At 49.0% G+C, this 12,706-nt stretch overlaps 1 protein-coding gene across 3 annotated transcripts in view; it reads right to left on the reverse strand.

Moving 5' to 3' along the window:
- Positions 1 to 4,516: 4,516 nt before the first annotated feature.
- The window catches only part of Prpsap1 (phosphoribosyl pyrophosphate synthetase associated protein 1), a 22,343-nt gene continuing 14,153 nt past the window's right edge, over positions 4,517 to 12,706 (reverse strand). For all 3 annotated transcript variants that reach the window (XM_021177562.1, XM_021177561.1, XM_021177560.1), the window contains 6 exons: positions 12,350 to 12,465; positions 11,886 to 11,941; positions 11,013 to 11,158; positions 6,616 to 6,686; positions 5,847 to 5,993; positions 4,517 to 5,222 (listed from right to left, as the gene is read on the reverse strand). In XM_021177562.1, coding sequence (XP_021033221.1) covers positions 5,064 to 5,222; positions 5,847 to 5,993; positions 6,616 to 6,686; positions 11,013 to 11,158; positions 11,886 to 11,941; positions 12,350 to 12,465 — 695 coding nt within the window. In that variant the 3' untranslated portion in view covers positions 4,517 to 5,063. The remainder of the gene's footprint in view (positions 5,223 to 5,846; positions 5,994 to 6,615; positions 6,687 to 11,012; positions 11,159 to 11,885; positions 11,942 to 12,349; positions 12,466 to 12,706) is intronic.

Raw genomic sequence — 12,706 nt, forward strand, 5'->3', positions numbered from 1 at the left:
ACGTGAGTTAGGAGGAGAAACTGCGATGGCTCCTGTGGGTCCACCCCACTTCAACTCCTCAACACAGAAAGCCAGATCCATTAGCTCTTGTAGGCCACCAGAGACAATGATTCATGGGGCGTCATGGCGACCTGCATTTAGGCAGGCAAGTCTAAGGGATGACGTGCCTGGGCCAGTGGGGGTGTGGGTGGGCTCCCACTGGTGCCTCTTAGAGGCAGCCTTTACATAATTTTGTTTACTCAAGAGGTGGGGAAGGCTTTCCTAACCCCATTTATCTCTGTCCAGGACTCTGGAGGTCTCAGCAGCTGAGGAAAACACTAAAAGGATCCTACCATGACTATAGAGTTAAGAGTTGTAGTTTAGTCTGAATGGGCACAGGTTTTTTTTTTTTTTTTTTTTTTTTTAAAGACAGGGTTTCTCTGTGTAGCCCTGGCTGTCCTGGAACTCACTCTATAGACCAGGCTGGCCTGGAACTCAGAAAAACACCTGCCTCTGCCTCTCAAATGCTGGGATTAAAGGCATGCGCTACCACAGCCCGGCTTTTTAAAGATTTAAATTTTTTATTTTATTTACATAAGACTGTAGAGGTCTTCAGACACATCAGAAGAGGGCATCAGATCCCATTACAGATGGTTGTGAGCCACTACACGGTTGCTGGGAATTGAACTCAGGACCTCTGGAAGAGCGGTCAGTGCTTTTAACCACTGAGCCATCTCTCCTGCCCAATGGACAGGTTTGTTTGTTTTGTTTTGTTTAGATATTTTCTTTACATTTGAAATGTTATCCCCTTTCCTGGTTTCCCCTTCCACCCCCACCCCTCCTCAGTTTTTAAAGGGAATTTCCACTACTGTATTCCCGTTACCTGGCAACAGCAGCCAAAAGGCCAACTTTCTAATCCTCTGAGCATTTGATCAGTGACCTTAGAACGGCAGCTCTCAAGCTGTAGGTTGTTACCCTTTTGGGTTCACATATCAGATATTTACAGATTCATAACAGTAGCAAAATTCGTCATGAAGTAGCAGCGACATAATTTTATGACTCATTGGGGGTCATCACATGAAGAACTGTGTTAAAGGGTTACAGTTAGGGAGGTTGAGAACCACTGTCTTAGAACTTAAAGCTAGGGACTGGAGAGACGGCTCCAAAGTTAAGAGCACTGGCTGCTCTTCGAGAGGTCCTGAGTTCAGTTCCCAGCAACCACATGGTGGCTCACAACCATCCATAATGGGATCTAACACCCTCTTCTGGTGTGTCTCATATACATAGAATAAATAAATCTATCTTTAAAAAAAGAAAGAAAGAAAGAAAGAAAGAAAGAAAGAAAGAAAGGAAGGAAGAAAGAATTTAAAGCTAGGCTGCAGGTAAGCCTTGGGTTCAAGCACTGGGTACGGCACACACAGCTAGACCAGTAAACAGGCTTGCTTATTTTATTAATTTATTACTGTTTTTTTTAGAGGTTTCTCTGTGTAGCCCTGGAACTAACTTTGTAGACCAGGCTGGTGGCATCGACACTCAGAGATCTACTTGGCTTTATCTTTTTTAAATATTAGTGTTGTACGTGAAATGCGTGTATATATGTGGACGAATAGGCATGTACACAGGACCCCGAGGGTCCCCAGATCCCCTAGACCTCGTTACGATTACTACACAGGTGCTGGGAACCAAATCCTGTCTCCCTAACAGCTAAGCCGTCTCCAGCTACCTTCAAGTCCAATCTTTGCAGAATGTCAGCGGCCAGCTAGGCCACCACCAAGGAGTCAGCCAGGAGGCTTCAGAGGGCCATTTCTCGCACCCCTGAGGCCTAGCATCTCTGACTTTTTTTTATTTTTATATATACATCATATATATATATATATATATATATATATATATATATATATATATATTTGACAAGTACACTGTAGTGGTCTTCAGAGACACCAGAAGAAGGCATCAGATCCCATTACAGATGGTTGTGAGCCACCATGTGGTTGCTGGGAGTTGAACTCAGGACCTCTGGAAGAGCAGTCAGTGCTCTTAACCAATGAACCATCTCTCCAGCCCCATCTTTGACTTTTGGGGGGGAGGGGTTCGAGACAGGATTTCTCTGTATAGCCCTTGCTGTCCTGGAACTCACTTTGTAGACCAGGCTGGCCTCGAACTCAGAAATCCGCCTGTCTCTGCCTCCCAAGTGCTGGGATTAAAGGCGTGTGCCACCACTGCCCGGCTTAGGACCCTGGAAATTTTGTGCCTTGTGTATGAAATAAGAGCAGTCCAGGGAAGGATTTTTGATGATGCAGAGCATCAAATCTGAGGGCTAGCACCAGCCTGCAACTTTGTTCTGGTCATGTGTATCAGAGATCACAAAAACCAACAGGCAGTGACATGTTCTAAGTCAGGAACTATCTGTATTACTAGCGCTACATACATCTTTAAAATCTGTATTTTGGAACCAGGGGGAAAGGAAAGTACTAGCTGAAAATGTCACTTTTAGAATTCAGAAGAACCTCTATTTCATCTCTAATTTGTACCTGTGGATCAGATGTCAATGCCACCTGTTGGAGCCACTACCTTGCTTAAGACAGGGTCTCATGACATCTGCAGTATCAAATAGGCAAGGCTGTCTGTCTGCAGTTCCAGCCTGTCTCTGCCCTCCCCAGTGCTAGAATTATCAGTGTGTGCTACCAAGCCCATGATGGTCGTTGTGCTTCTGCGGTAGGCGCTTTACTGAGAGAACTCTCCAGTCCACAACTGCAGACAGACCTAGAAAGGTCTAGCTAGCTGTGTACCTTGGCTAGTTAAGAACAGACTGCATGGCTCATGCCTTTAATTCCAGCACTCAGGAGGCAGAGGCAGGCAGATCTGAGTTGCAGGTCAGTCTGGTCTACAGAGTGGGCTCCAGGACAGCCAGGGCTTCATAAAGAAACCCTATCTCTTTTTTTTTTTTTAAGATTTATTTTATATGAGTACACTGTCGCTGTACAGATGGCTGTGAGCCATCATGTGATTGCTGGGAATTAAACTCAAGATCTCTGCTCCCTCCGGTCTAAAGATTTATTATTATAAAAGTACACTGTAGCTGTCTTCAGACACACCAGAAGAGGGCACTATGTCTCATTATGGATGGTTGTGAGCCACCATGTGGTTGCTGGGATTTGAATTCAGGACCTTCGGAAGAGCAGTCAGTGCTCTTAACCGCTGGGCCATCTCTCCAGCCCTGAGAAACCCTATCTTGAAAAAGACTCCACAACAAGTCTCATGAAACTGGGGAGATGGCTCAGAGGGTAAAAAACACTGTGACCCAAACATGAGAAACCTCAAAACCCATTTCAAAGGCCAGGCATAGCTACACATGCCTGAAACCCCAGCACTGGGGGCTCACAGGTCCAGCCAGCCAGCCTAGCCAAAACAGCAAGCATCCATCCTTGTTCATGTCTTGGAGAACAAAGCACTGGACAGGCGGACAGGCACACACACCCCTCTCCATGTGTGTGTATGCATGTGTGCGCTTCTCCTGCCCACTAGGCTACAGCCTTTTCTCTGCCTCCAAGCACACACACCCACACCCCTCTCCGTGTGTGTGTGTGCTTGTGCGCGTGTGTGTGCTTCTCCTGCCCACTAGGCTACAGCCTTTTCTCTGCCTCCAAGCACACACACCCACACCCCTCTCCGTGTGTGTGTGTGCTTGTGCGCGTGTGTGTGCTTCTCCTGCCCACTAGGCTACAGCCTTTTCTCTGCCTCCAAGCACACACACCCACACCCCTCTCCGTGTGTGTGTGTGCTTGTGCGCGTGTGTGTGCTTCTCCTGCCCACTAGGCTACAACATTTTCTCTGCCTCCAAGCTAATTATCTTAATGACCGGAGTCCTTTGCTCAGTTTTTCCCTATGTGGCCCATTCACAGAAGGCAAGCTTCTTTGTGAGCTTGAAAAGGCCAATGTGCACAAGGTCCTAATTGTGGGTTGGGAAGCTTCCTCATCATTAAGGGATAAAAGAGTGGAGGAAACTTCCCTGTAGTGAAATACAATCATACAAATGAGACTCCTTCCTGTCTGCCAGAGCCCATTAGCAAGTCCTCTTCCTTTCGTGGGATGGCCCTTTTCTCTCTGACTCCTGGCTCTGAACTGGAGCAGGCTCAAAGATCCAAGCTCTGCTGTGTTTGCAGAAGGCCTCCGACAGTGCAGACTAGGGTTGTGCTGGCCGCCAAGTGCAGTCTCTTCAGCAATGCACCACAGCTCACAACGGAAGATGATCACTCAGTTCACCTTTTTTAGGGACTGGCGACAAGGCTCGGTGGTGGAACACTTACCCGGCATGCAGGAGGCCCTAGGTCCAACCCCCAGAACTGCCCAAATCACACAATTCACACACACAGATGTGCCCACAGTGCTTAGGAAGGGAATGGAGGCCGTGGGAGACACATCTGTGGCTCACTGAAGCCATGGACCTGATCCCTGTTTTGAACCCAGTTTCTTGCACAGCACCGACAGGCTTGTCACGGTCTAGGAGGAGCTGGGAGCTCAGCAGCCGACTGAAGACCCAAGGGAGACAAGGAACTTTTATTTGCAGCTTCCGAGTGACACAGTTCTGAGGGACAGGGTGCTACTCTCTCATCTGACTAGCTCAGTGAAAGCAGGCAGGGACACTTCGTTGTGTAATGGCAGCAGGCACAGCAGTTTCTGAAAGAAAAGTGACTCTGACAGATTCAGTTGACCTTGTGCAGGGAGAGGACAACTGCACACACCAGTGCCAAGGCGGCTCAGCTGCCTTCCCAGAGCAGACACCAGTGAACAAACCGTCAGGGTCTGCTCAGCACTAAGAGCAAGGCTGACGACAGGGACAGGAGGGCTGTGCCATGCACCCAGTCACGGGCGGTCAGGCTTCTTGTCTTACTGCAAGGTGTTACCAGCCTACAACTGGATGCCTACTTCTTCAGCAGAACACATTCCAGATAGGTACTGCACTCTGCAGATAGGGGAAGAAGGGAGCCAGCAGCCTGGTAGAGACTCCCTAACTGCAGCCCATTTGCAGGCTGACACGCTGCTGTGTCGGTCCGCCTCTGCAGGTCAGGGCAGCTCCCTGTCATCTAGTCATCCACTGTGATGTTCCGGAAGAGGTAAGCCATGGACTCGCCATTGTGGATTCTCCGAATCGCCTCAGAAAGAATCAGGCTGATGTCCACAGTCTTTATCTTGGGACACTGTAGTTTCTGAAGTTCGTGAGGGACAGTGTTCGTCACCACCACCTAGTTACAAAGCGACAGAGAGTACACAGTTATGCAGGTGAGCCAGGAAGTGGCTATGCAGAAAAGCATTATCTAACATTTAATTTAATGCCCACAGTCCAAGCCCCAAAACAAAACTTTTGCTGCAGAGGGGTTTCTGTAGTGGTACTGGGGACTGAATGCTTCACACAGGCGAGGTGAGCGCACTACCGCTGAGCTACACCCCAGACTTGGCTTTTTGGCTTTCATTTTGAGACAGGGTTTTGATATGTAACTTAGAATAGGGCGCAACTGTAATTCATGTCTCATTTGCTGGGATTACAAACATAAAAATCACATCTGCTAAAGTACAGACTTTACAAACCAAGCATCCAAGGCTCAAACCTTCTGTCCTAGCACTGCCCAGACCCATCGCCACTCAACTATTGTCAAGAATTCAGGTGCCACATGTGACTCTAATGACATGAAACAAATTTTCATGTAAATCCCAATTCCTACCCAGCCATCTGCCTGAGCAAGGTTGAAAGCAAAAAGAACATTCAGGCAGCTGTGCCCCAGCCAGAGATGAGGCATCTTAACTCTTGAGTCAGCACAGCAGCTCAGCCGGACTCAAGCTCACTGTCCTAAGCCCTTACAGAGACAAACCTCATCAATGGGGGACTCCTCAATCAGACGGGGGGCTTCAGCAGACAGGATGCCGTGCGTGGCCATGACATAGATCTTGTAAGCACCTCTCTCTTTCAGGATCTCTGCAGCAGCAACAAAGCTCTCCACGTCATCAATGATGTCATCCTGTAAGTAGAGGCAGGTACAGTCAAGTCACCCTCTCCCCAGCTGAGAAAGACACAAGTCCCTGCTCTTCTCTCACACGTGGGTCAGCCTATTAGAAACCATGGCTGAGAGCTGAGCACTCTGGGACTGCAAGCTAGCAAGGCACTGTGTGGGAGGAGTGGCTGGAGCAGTGAGGCACTCTAGTCCAGTACGTGTGACACGGCAGCTGGAGCCCTCATGATGACTGCCAGGGCAGCTTCCTTCCCTCATACTTGTTCTAGAGAGCCAGCAAGCCACTTGCTTTGTCCCAAGGGGAACTGCTGCTGCTGTGACCCTCTAACCCCCCCACCCTGACAATGGGAAAGGCTTGTCTTATGGTCCTGAAGTGTATGGATGATCAAGGGAGCTGGTCTGAGGGGACCCAGAATCCCAGTGATGAAGGGTCACGGGGCTCAATCTTCCTGTGGGAGGTACCAGGCTTTTACATATGTTAATTTTGTCCATTTAAGTATTAGGTAAATCTGCTACTCTCTTAAAGGAGAGTAAGGGAAGGCAGGTGGATCCACTGAAATCCACCATGGACCCACACTGACAGCCAGCAGTGTCACCTCTGTGCATGAACACAACGACACATGGTCCGTACCACTATAATCGCAATGCGTCCCCCGACGTCTCCGACCACTGTTATTGGTGGCTTCTCTTTGGCCATCATCACTAGCAAAACACAGCACAAGACTGAGTTAGTTGGGAGCTGTAGCCACCACCCCGGTGGCAGGCTCCAGCACACACTGACCAACCGAACACACAGACCCCTCTCAGACGGACTCTCAAGAACCGGCTGCTCACAGAAACACCAGCACAGACAGAAAAGTCATTGAAATTTTCTAGCAGCTACACTATGGGAGAATAGAAGGTAGGAGTTAGAGGGAGAGAAGTTGCTTTTATGGAGGTCCTGGGTTCTGTTCCCAGCACCCACACTGTGTTTTACAAACCCCTCTAACTCCAGCTCCGGGGGGTTCTAGTCACTGTTCTGACCTCCAAGGGCACCAGGCATACATGTGGTGCACAGACAGATGTATGGCAAATGTTCATGCACACAAAACTAAAATATAAATAACATCACACAAAAGGGTAAATTTGCTATTTTACTTTACATAGCATACACAACTGTACCATCTCGCTCTATAACCGGTGTAAACTACACGGATGAGATAGTTTATGTCTGCACGGCAGCCATCACAATTTGCAGTCACTCTCAACATCCACCTCTTCTCTCAGGCGAAACTGGCTACATTTGAACAACTGTGACGGTCTGTGTCAGGGCTGTCCCAGCACAGGTAGGAAAATCGTACAACAGAGCAGGGGAGAAGCCACAACCTCCCCAATAAGGAGAGCAGGCCTTGTCATTGTGTCCTGGCCAGGCAGACAAAGAACTGTAGACAAGCTGTCCTACTAACCCACATGACAGACAGTCCCATCAAGGGGCACTAGGCTCACTTTTTTTTCGAGACAGGGTTTCTCTGTGTAGCCCTGGCTGTCCTGGAACTCACTTTGTAGACCAGGCTGGCCTCGAACAGAAATCCGCCTGCCTCTGCCTCCTAAGTGCTGGGATTAAAGGTGTGCGCCACCACGCCCGGCTAGGCTCACTTTTTAAGAACCTGATTTAGACACTGCAGCCTTAGTTTTAAATATCTGCTCTACACATCTCCCTGGAAATCAGGACTTGAAGGTGTAACTACCAGATCACCGTCTTCTCATTCACCGTAAAGCATAGAGCTCCAGGACTGACCACGTCTATCCACACTAAGGCGGCTGGAGAGTAACCCAGGGACACAGTGCTTGCACCGTGTGACGCCCTAAGTCTCGGGTTCCATTTCAAATACAACAAGTCAGCTGTAATGTGTGTCATGCTGGGAAACTGCCCGGTGCTGCTTGAATCACTGAGAATTCTCTGGAAGCATGGCTGTCTCCACCCCACCCTTACACCGTATTTCAGATTCAAGAATGTTTGTATCCACACGGTCTCCAAGGTCTGGGGATGCGCTACTCTGCTCAACTGTGTGACGGGGAGGAAGGAGAACCCCCCCAAACCCCAAAGAAATCCCCAACAACAAAATCAATTCAAGAACAGAGTAGGAATGGCTAGGTGTGACCATCTGCAGAGGTCACTTTTATCCATGGTATAAAAGCACACGCAGTGGGAGAGGGATGCAGGGAGCCACTATGGTGGGAGGCTCAATCGGAACTCAGGCTTCCCAGGTTCCTGCTGGATGGGGTGGGGTGGGCACCCAATTTAAAGATGTGATCACCCACTTGTGTGTTCCTTTTTTCTCTCTCTGTTCTTACTTGGGTGCAGAGAGGGTTTCTCTTCTCTTTTTTTTTTTTTGTTTTTGTTTTTAAAGATTTATTTATTGATTATATGTAAGTACACTGTAGCTGTCTTCAGACACTCCAGAAGAGGGAGTCAGATCTTGTTACAGATGGTTGTGAGCCACCATGTAGTTGCTGGGATTTGAACTCCGGACCTTCGGAAGAGCAGTCGGGTGCTCTTACCCACTGAGCCATCTCACCAGCCCCCTTCTCTTTTCATTATCAATCAATCAACCAATCAATCATCTATTTTTCCCTCCCTCCCTATCCTTTTACTCCGGCTTGTTATATACTTAATAAACCCATTCATAACTGACAACAGGCTATGAGAGACTGTTCTCCAAGCAACAGCACAGACCAGCCAGGGCTGGGGACAGCTCAGCCAGGAGCAGGCCTGCCCAGCACGCCTAAGCCTCTTCCTTGGTTTGATTCCCCAACACTACATAAAACTGGGACGGCAGCACCAACACCATCCTGACTCTAGTACTCAGGAGGATGAGGCAGCAGGTCAGAAGTTCTAAGTAACCTTCAGTTACATAACCAGTCTGAGGCCAGCCTGGGCCACATGAGACCCTGTCTCAAACAACAGACACCCCACCCCCCACCCCCACTTTCTGGTCCAATTTTAATATATCTGTCTTTGTTTCCCATCAGAATCAGGGAAATCTCTTGAATTTAGACAGCCTGGCATGGTGACAGATGATAATCCTAGCATTCAAGAGGGGACGGCAGGAGCATTGAGAATTTCAGGCCAGCCTGGGCACATATCAAGGTCCTCTCAACAGAACTCAGCTCCAGGTTGCTTGTGTAAAGTGGTGTGAACTTGTAGCTATGAGGGAATGAGGGAGGCCAAGACAAGTGTACTTCAGTCCAAAAGTCTGAGCCCAGGTAGGCAACACAGTTAGATACCATCTTAAAAAGGTGTGTGGGCTGGGCGTGGTGGCACACGCCTTTAATCCCAGCACTCGGAAGGCAGAGGCAGGCGGATTTCTGAGTTTGAGGCCAAGCCTGGTCTACAAAGTGAGTTCCAGGACAGCCAGGGCTATACAGAGAAACCCTGTCTTGAAAAACCAAACCCCCCCCCCCCAAAAAAAAGGCGTGTGGGGTATGGGAGGCTGGAGATGGCTTGACGGCTAAGGATGCTTGCCGCTCCGTCGTGGATCCAGCATCCACAGCACACAGCTCACAAATGCCCACAAGGAATCCGCCACTCTCTTTCGGCCTCTGCAGGCACCTGAGTGCTCCCCCCCGACCCCCCAAGCGTGGTGGTGTGAGTTAGTAATCTTGCCCTGCCACTGGCTAGGGAATCTCAAAAGCCCAACCCAGGCTGCAAAGCAAGACTGTCTTAAATCCAGCAGCAACAAAGAAAAGAGGCCATCTGCCAATAATCAGGACTCTCTAACTGAGTTGGTGAGAACGATCCATAAAGGCTAAGTCTGAAGGGAGGTGGGGATTCACAGCACACTACTGACAAAGAGAAAAAAAAGGAACTGTCCTAGTAAGAAGGCTGCCAGACACCATTTTAACCAAGACGCCGAAATCAGCCCCTCCAGCAACAGGACACACCACGTGTTTCCTGTGACATTCCTGCCAAATACTCAAAGTTGCATCTAAGCACGAGGACATAAACGAGTCCCAATTAAGGGACAATCTACAAAATAACTGGCTTGTGCTGCCCTCCGGTATCAAGGTCATCAGAGACTAAGCACAGAGGAGCCACTCTGGATTAAATAAGGCTACAGACTCGCCAACTGCATTCAATGTGCAGCCACAGACCAGGCCCTGGGCCAAAACCCAAAACAAAAAGACAAAGGTTTTCCTCTTGCTCTACAGGACACTGGGGAGTGATAAGGCCTGGAGCTTAGGTGACAGTCCTTGGGGGAGTCCTGGGTGAGACCCATGGTTTCCTTTGCACACTCAAATACTTAGGAATAAAGAAAGGGGCCTGAGACTCACAGCCCAGGCTCAAGCTACAGGAAGCATACAGCACTGTTCTGTCGGCAGACTCTGTGAAGAGAGCAGCGCACACCCGTACTTTTTACAGCCAAATTCAGTGTCTAGCTCTAAAAAACGTAAAATAATGAAATCCTCAAAAAACAAAAATCCAAGTAAAGCTAAAAGCATATTGTACACTCCTTTTAACAGATGGGGAGTACCTACACTTGAGCCAGGGGGCCCCGAAATCAACTGCAGTACTTCTCCCTGCTACTCTGTGACCGTTTCCCGGGCAGATTTACTCTCTTTTCTGTAAACCCCTTAGGCCTCTCTGCAGTGTACAGCCCTTGTCAGTGCCAGAGTGTCTGTGGAAGGGAGCTGCTCACCCATTTGGAGTAAGAGCAGCAATTTAGTCAGATACCAGGTCCAAGACTGCCCGACTAAAACAAACAAATGGTAAAGAGGCCTAATGGCCAAAACCCAAAGCCATGCCAACTACCAAAGTACAAGCAAAGGCTCTGGGCTCCACACCGCCACACACAGCTGCACACTAAAGGTACACATTCACACTTACAAGCCTCCCTAGCCAACTGTGCTGTGTGAGGGAACCCCTAACTCTTCTTTTATGAATGGGGAAGTCAAGACAATACCACTCGATTACTTAAAGAGCACTAAACAGCTCGAAGAGCCTCTAATTCACACCAAGGTTCACAAGCAAAGGTGGTGCAATCTTACAGGGCAGCTCCAGGCCTGGGTGCACCGTGGCGTTCTTGACCATGGGTGGCGAGTGCCGACCGTCGTCCATATCCAGCTCTGTGCACTGCGCTTCTCCGTGGATCACAGCCAGCCCCAGGCGGAGTCTTTCAGCATAGGACTGAGCCCTGAGAAGACAATGGTTGGCCACGGTGACACGGATGGGAAGAACGCCCAGCCCACAGCCCCACTCTAGTGATCACAAGACAGAACCCGCATTCAGTCTTTGAGGGGGCACAAAGAGCCATTTCTATAAACCAGGCCAGAAGATAAACGCCTCAAGGGCTACTGTTGGAGTCTCGATAATTTGGGGTTTCTCTCCCCAGTATTCCTTAAAGCTATTTCCAGAACCTTGTTCAAAACAATGTTTCAAAAATCAGTGGCAGACTGGAGATGCGGCTTAGTTGGTAGAGTGCTCATTTGGCATGCGTGGGGTTGTGGGTCTGATTCCCAGCACTACATAAACAGGGCAGAGTGACTCTCTTTAATTGCAGCATTCCAGAAGTAAAGGCAGAAAGGTCAGAATTTCCAGGTCATCCTCAGCTATGAAGGAAGGGAGCCTGAAAAAAGCCTGGTGTACACAAAGGACGCACTGTCTTCAAAACCCAAATAAGATCACTGCTAAGTGCTCAGTCTCCGTTTCCCTGAAGACTGGGAGAATTCCAGACTGAGCAACACAGTGCGAGAGGCACCCATGATGTCTGGAGCGTAGAGATGAAGCTGCTGAGTGGGCCTGACAGTGAGGCAGGAGAGGAGAACCCATGCGCTCTTACTGGCCATACTAGGACGGCCCTGGATCCCCACACTAGTTCTTGCCACGGCCGCACTGGGATGAGAAGTGCCCGCCATATTTACCTTTTTGCAGCATCAGGAGACTTAGCTACAATGACTGCATTTCTGTAATTTGGAATCTAGATTTGGAGGAAAAATAAAAATACTGAAGCATTATTAAAAATAAAAAAACACCTAAATCTGGATACAGGTTTTCCTCCAGCAATGCGCTGGAGTTCATGAGGACATTCCCGTATGATCAGTTCTTCCATGAGAAAGCTGTGCTACACCGAGATACCAGAAACGTCACACGCTTCATTCTAGAAACCACAAGCATGAAGTGCTAAGGAGGAAATGTGCTTTCTAACTTCTAAAGTCTCTGAAAACACGGCCCTCCATAACTAAACGCTGAGCCTATCTGGCCGTGGTGGGCTCGGCCGCAGCGAGAGCTCCTGGGTAACTGTGCCTTTCCGTACTGAACTCTGACGCCAGGGAAAACCTAAACAGCATCTCTTTGGGGACATGGGAGGTGGCTGGTGGCTCCTCACTTCTTCCTGGATATACTGAAGCAGGAAAGGTGAGGCTCTAAGGTTGTCCACGGGAAAGCTGAAAAAGCCTTGTATTTCCTTTTGGTGAAGGTCCATAGTGATAATGTGAGTTAAACCTGAAATTTTAAAACAAAAAATTACAAAGTCCTCCCCTACAAGTAAATGGCCACAGTGGATGCAAACTAGATGCTCTAGCCCTGCTCCTCTCAGGAGACTGAAGGCAGGGGCACGGTGAACTAGGGGCACAAACGCTGCTACTGTTAGTCTTCAGGGCACAGCATGGAGTAGAGTGCCCAGCCTAACGCCCAGGAGCCAGGGATGAAGAAGCACAGCCGACGGAGGCGGGGGTGGGGGGGG

This window comes from Mus caroli, chromosome 11 (genome assembly GCF_900094665.2).
Source record: "Mus caroli chromosome 11, CAROLI_EIJ_v1.1, whole genome shotgun sequence".
NCBI classification, from domain to species: Eukaryota; Metazoa; Chordata; class Mammalia; order Rodentia; family Muridae; genus Mus; species Mus caroli.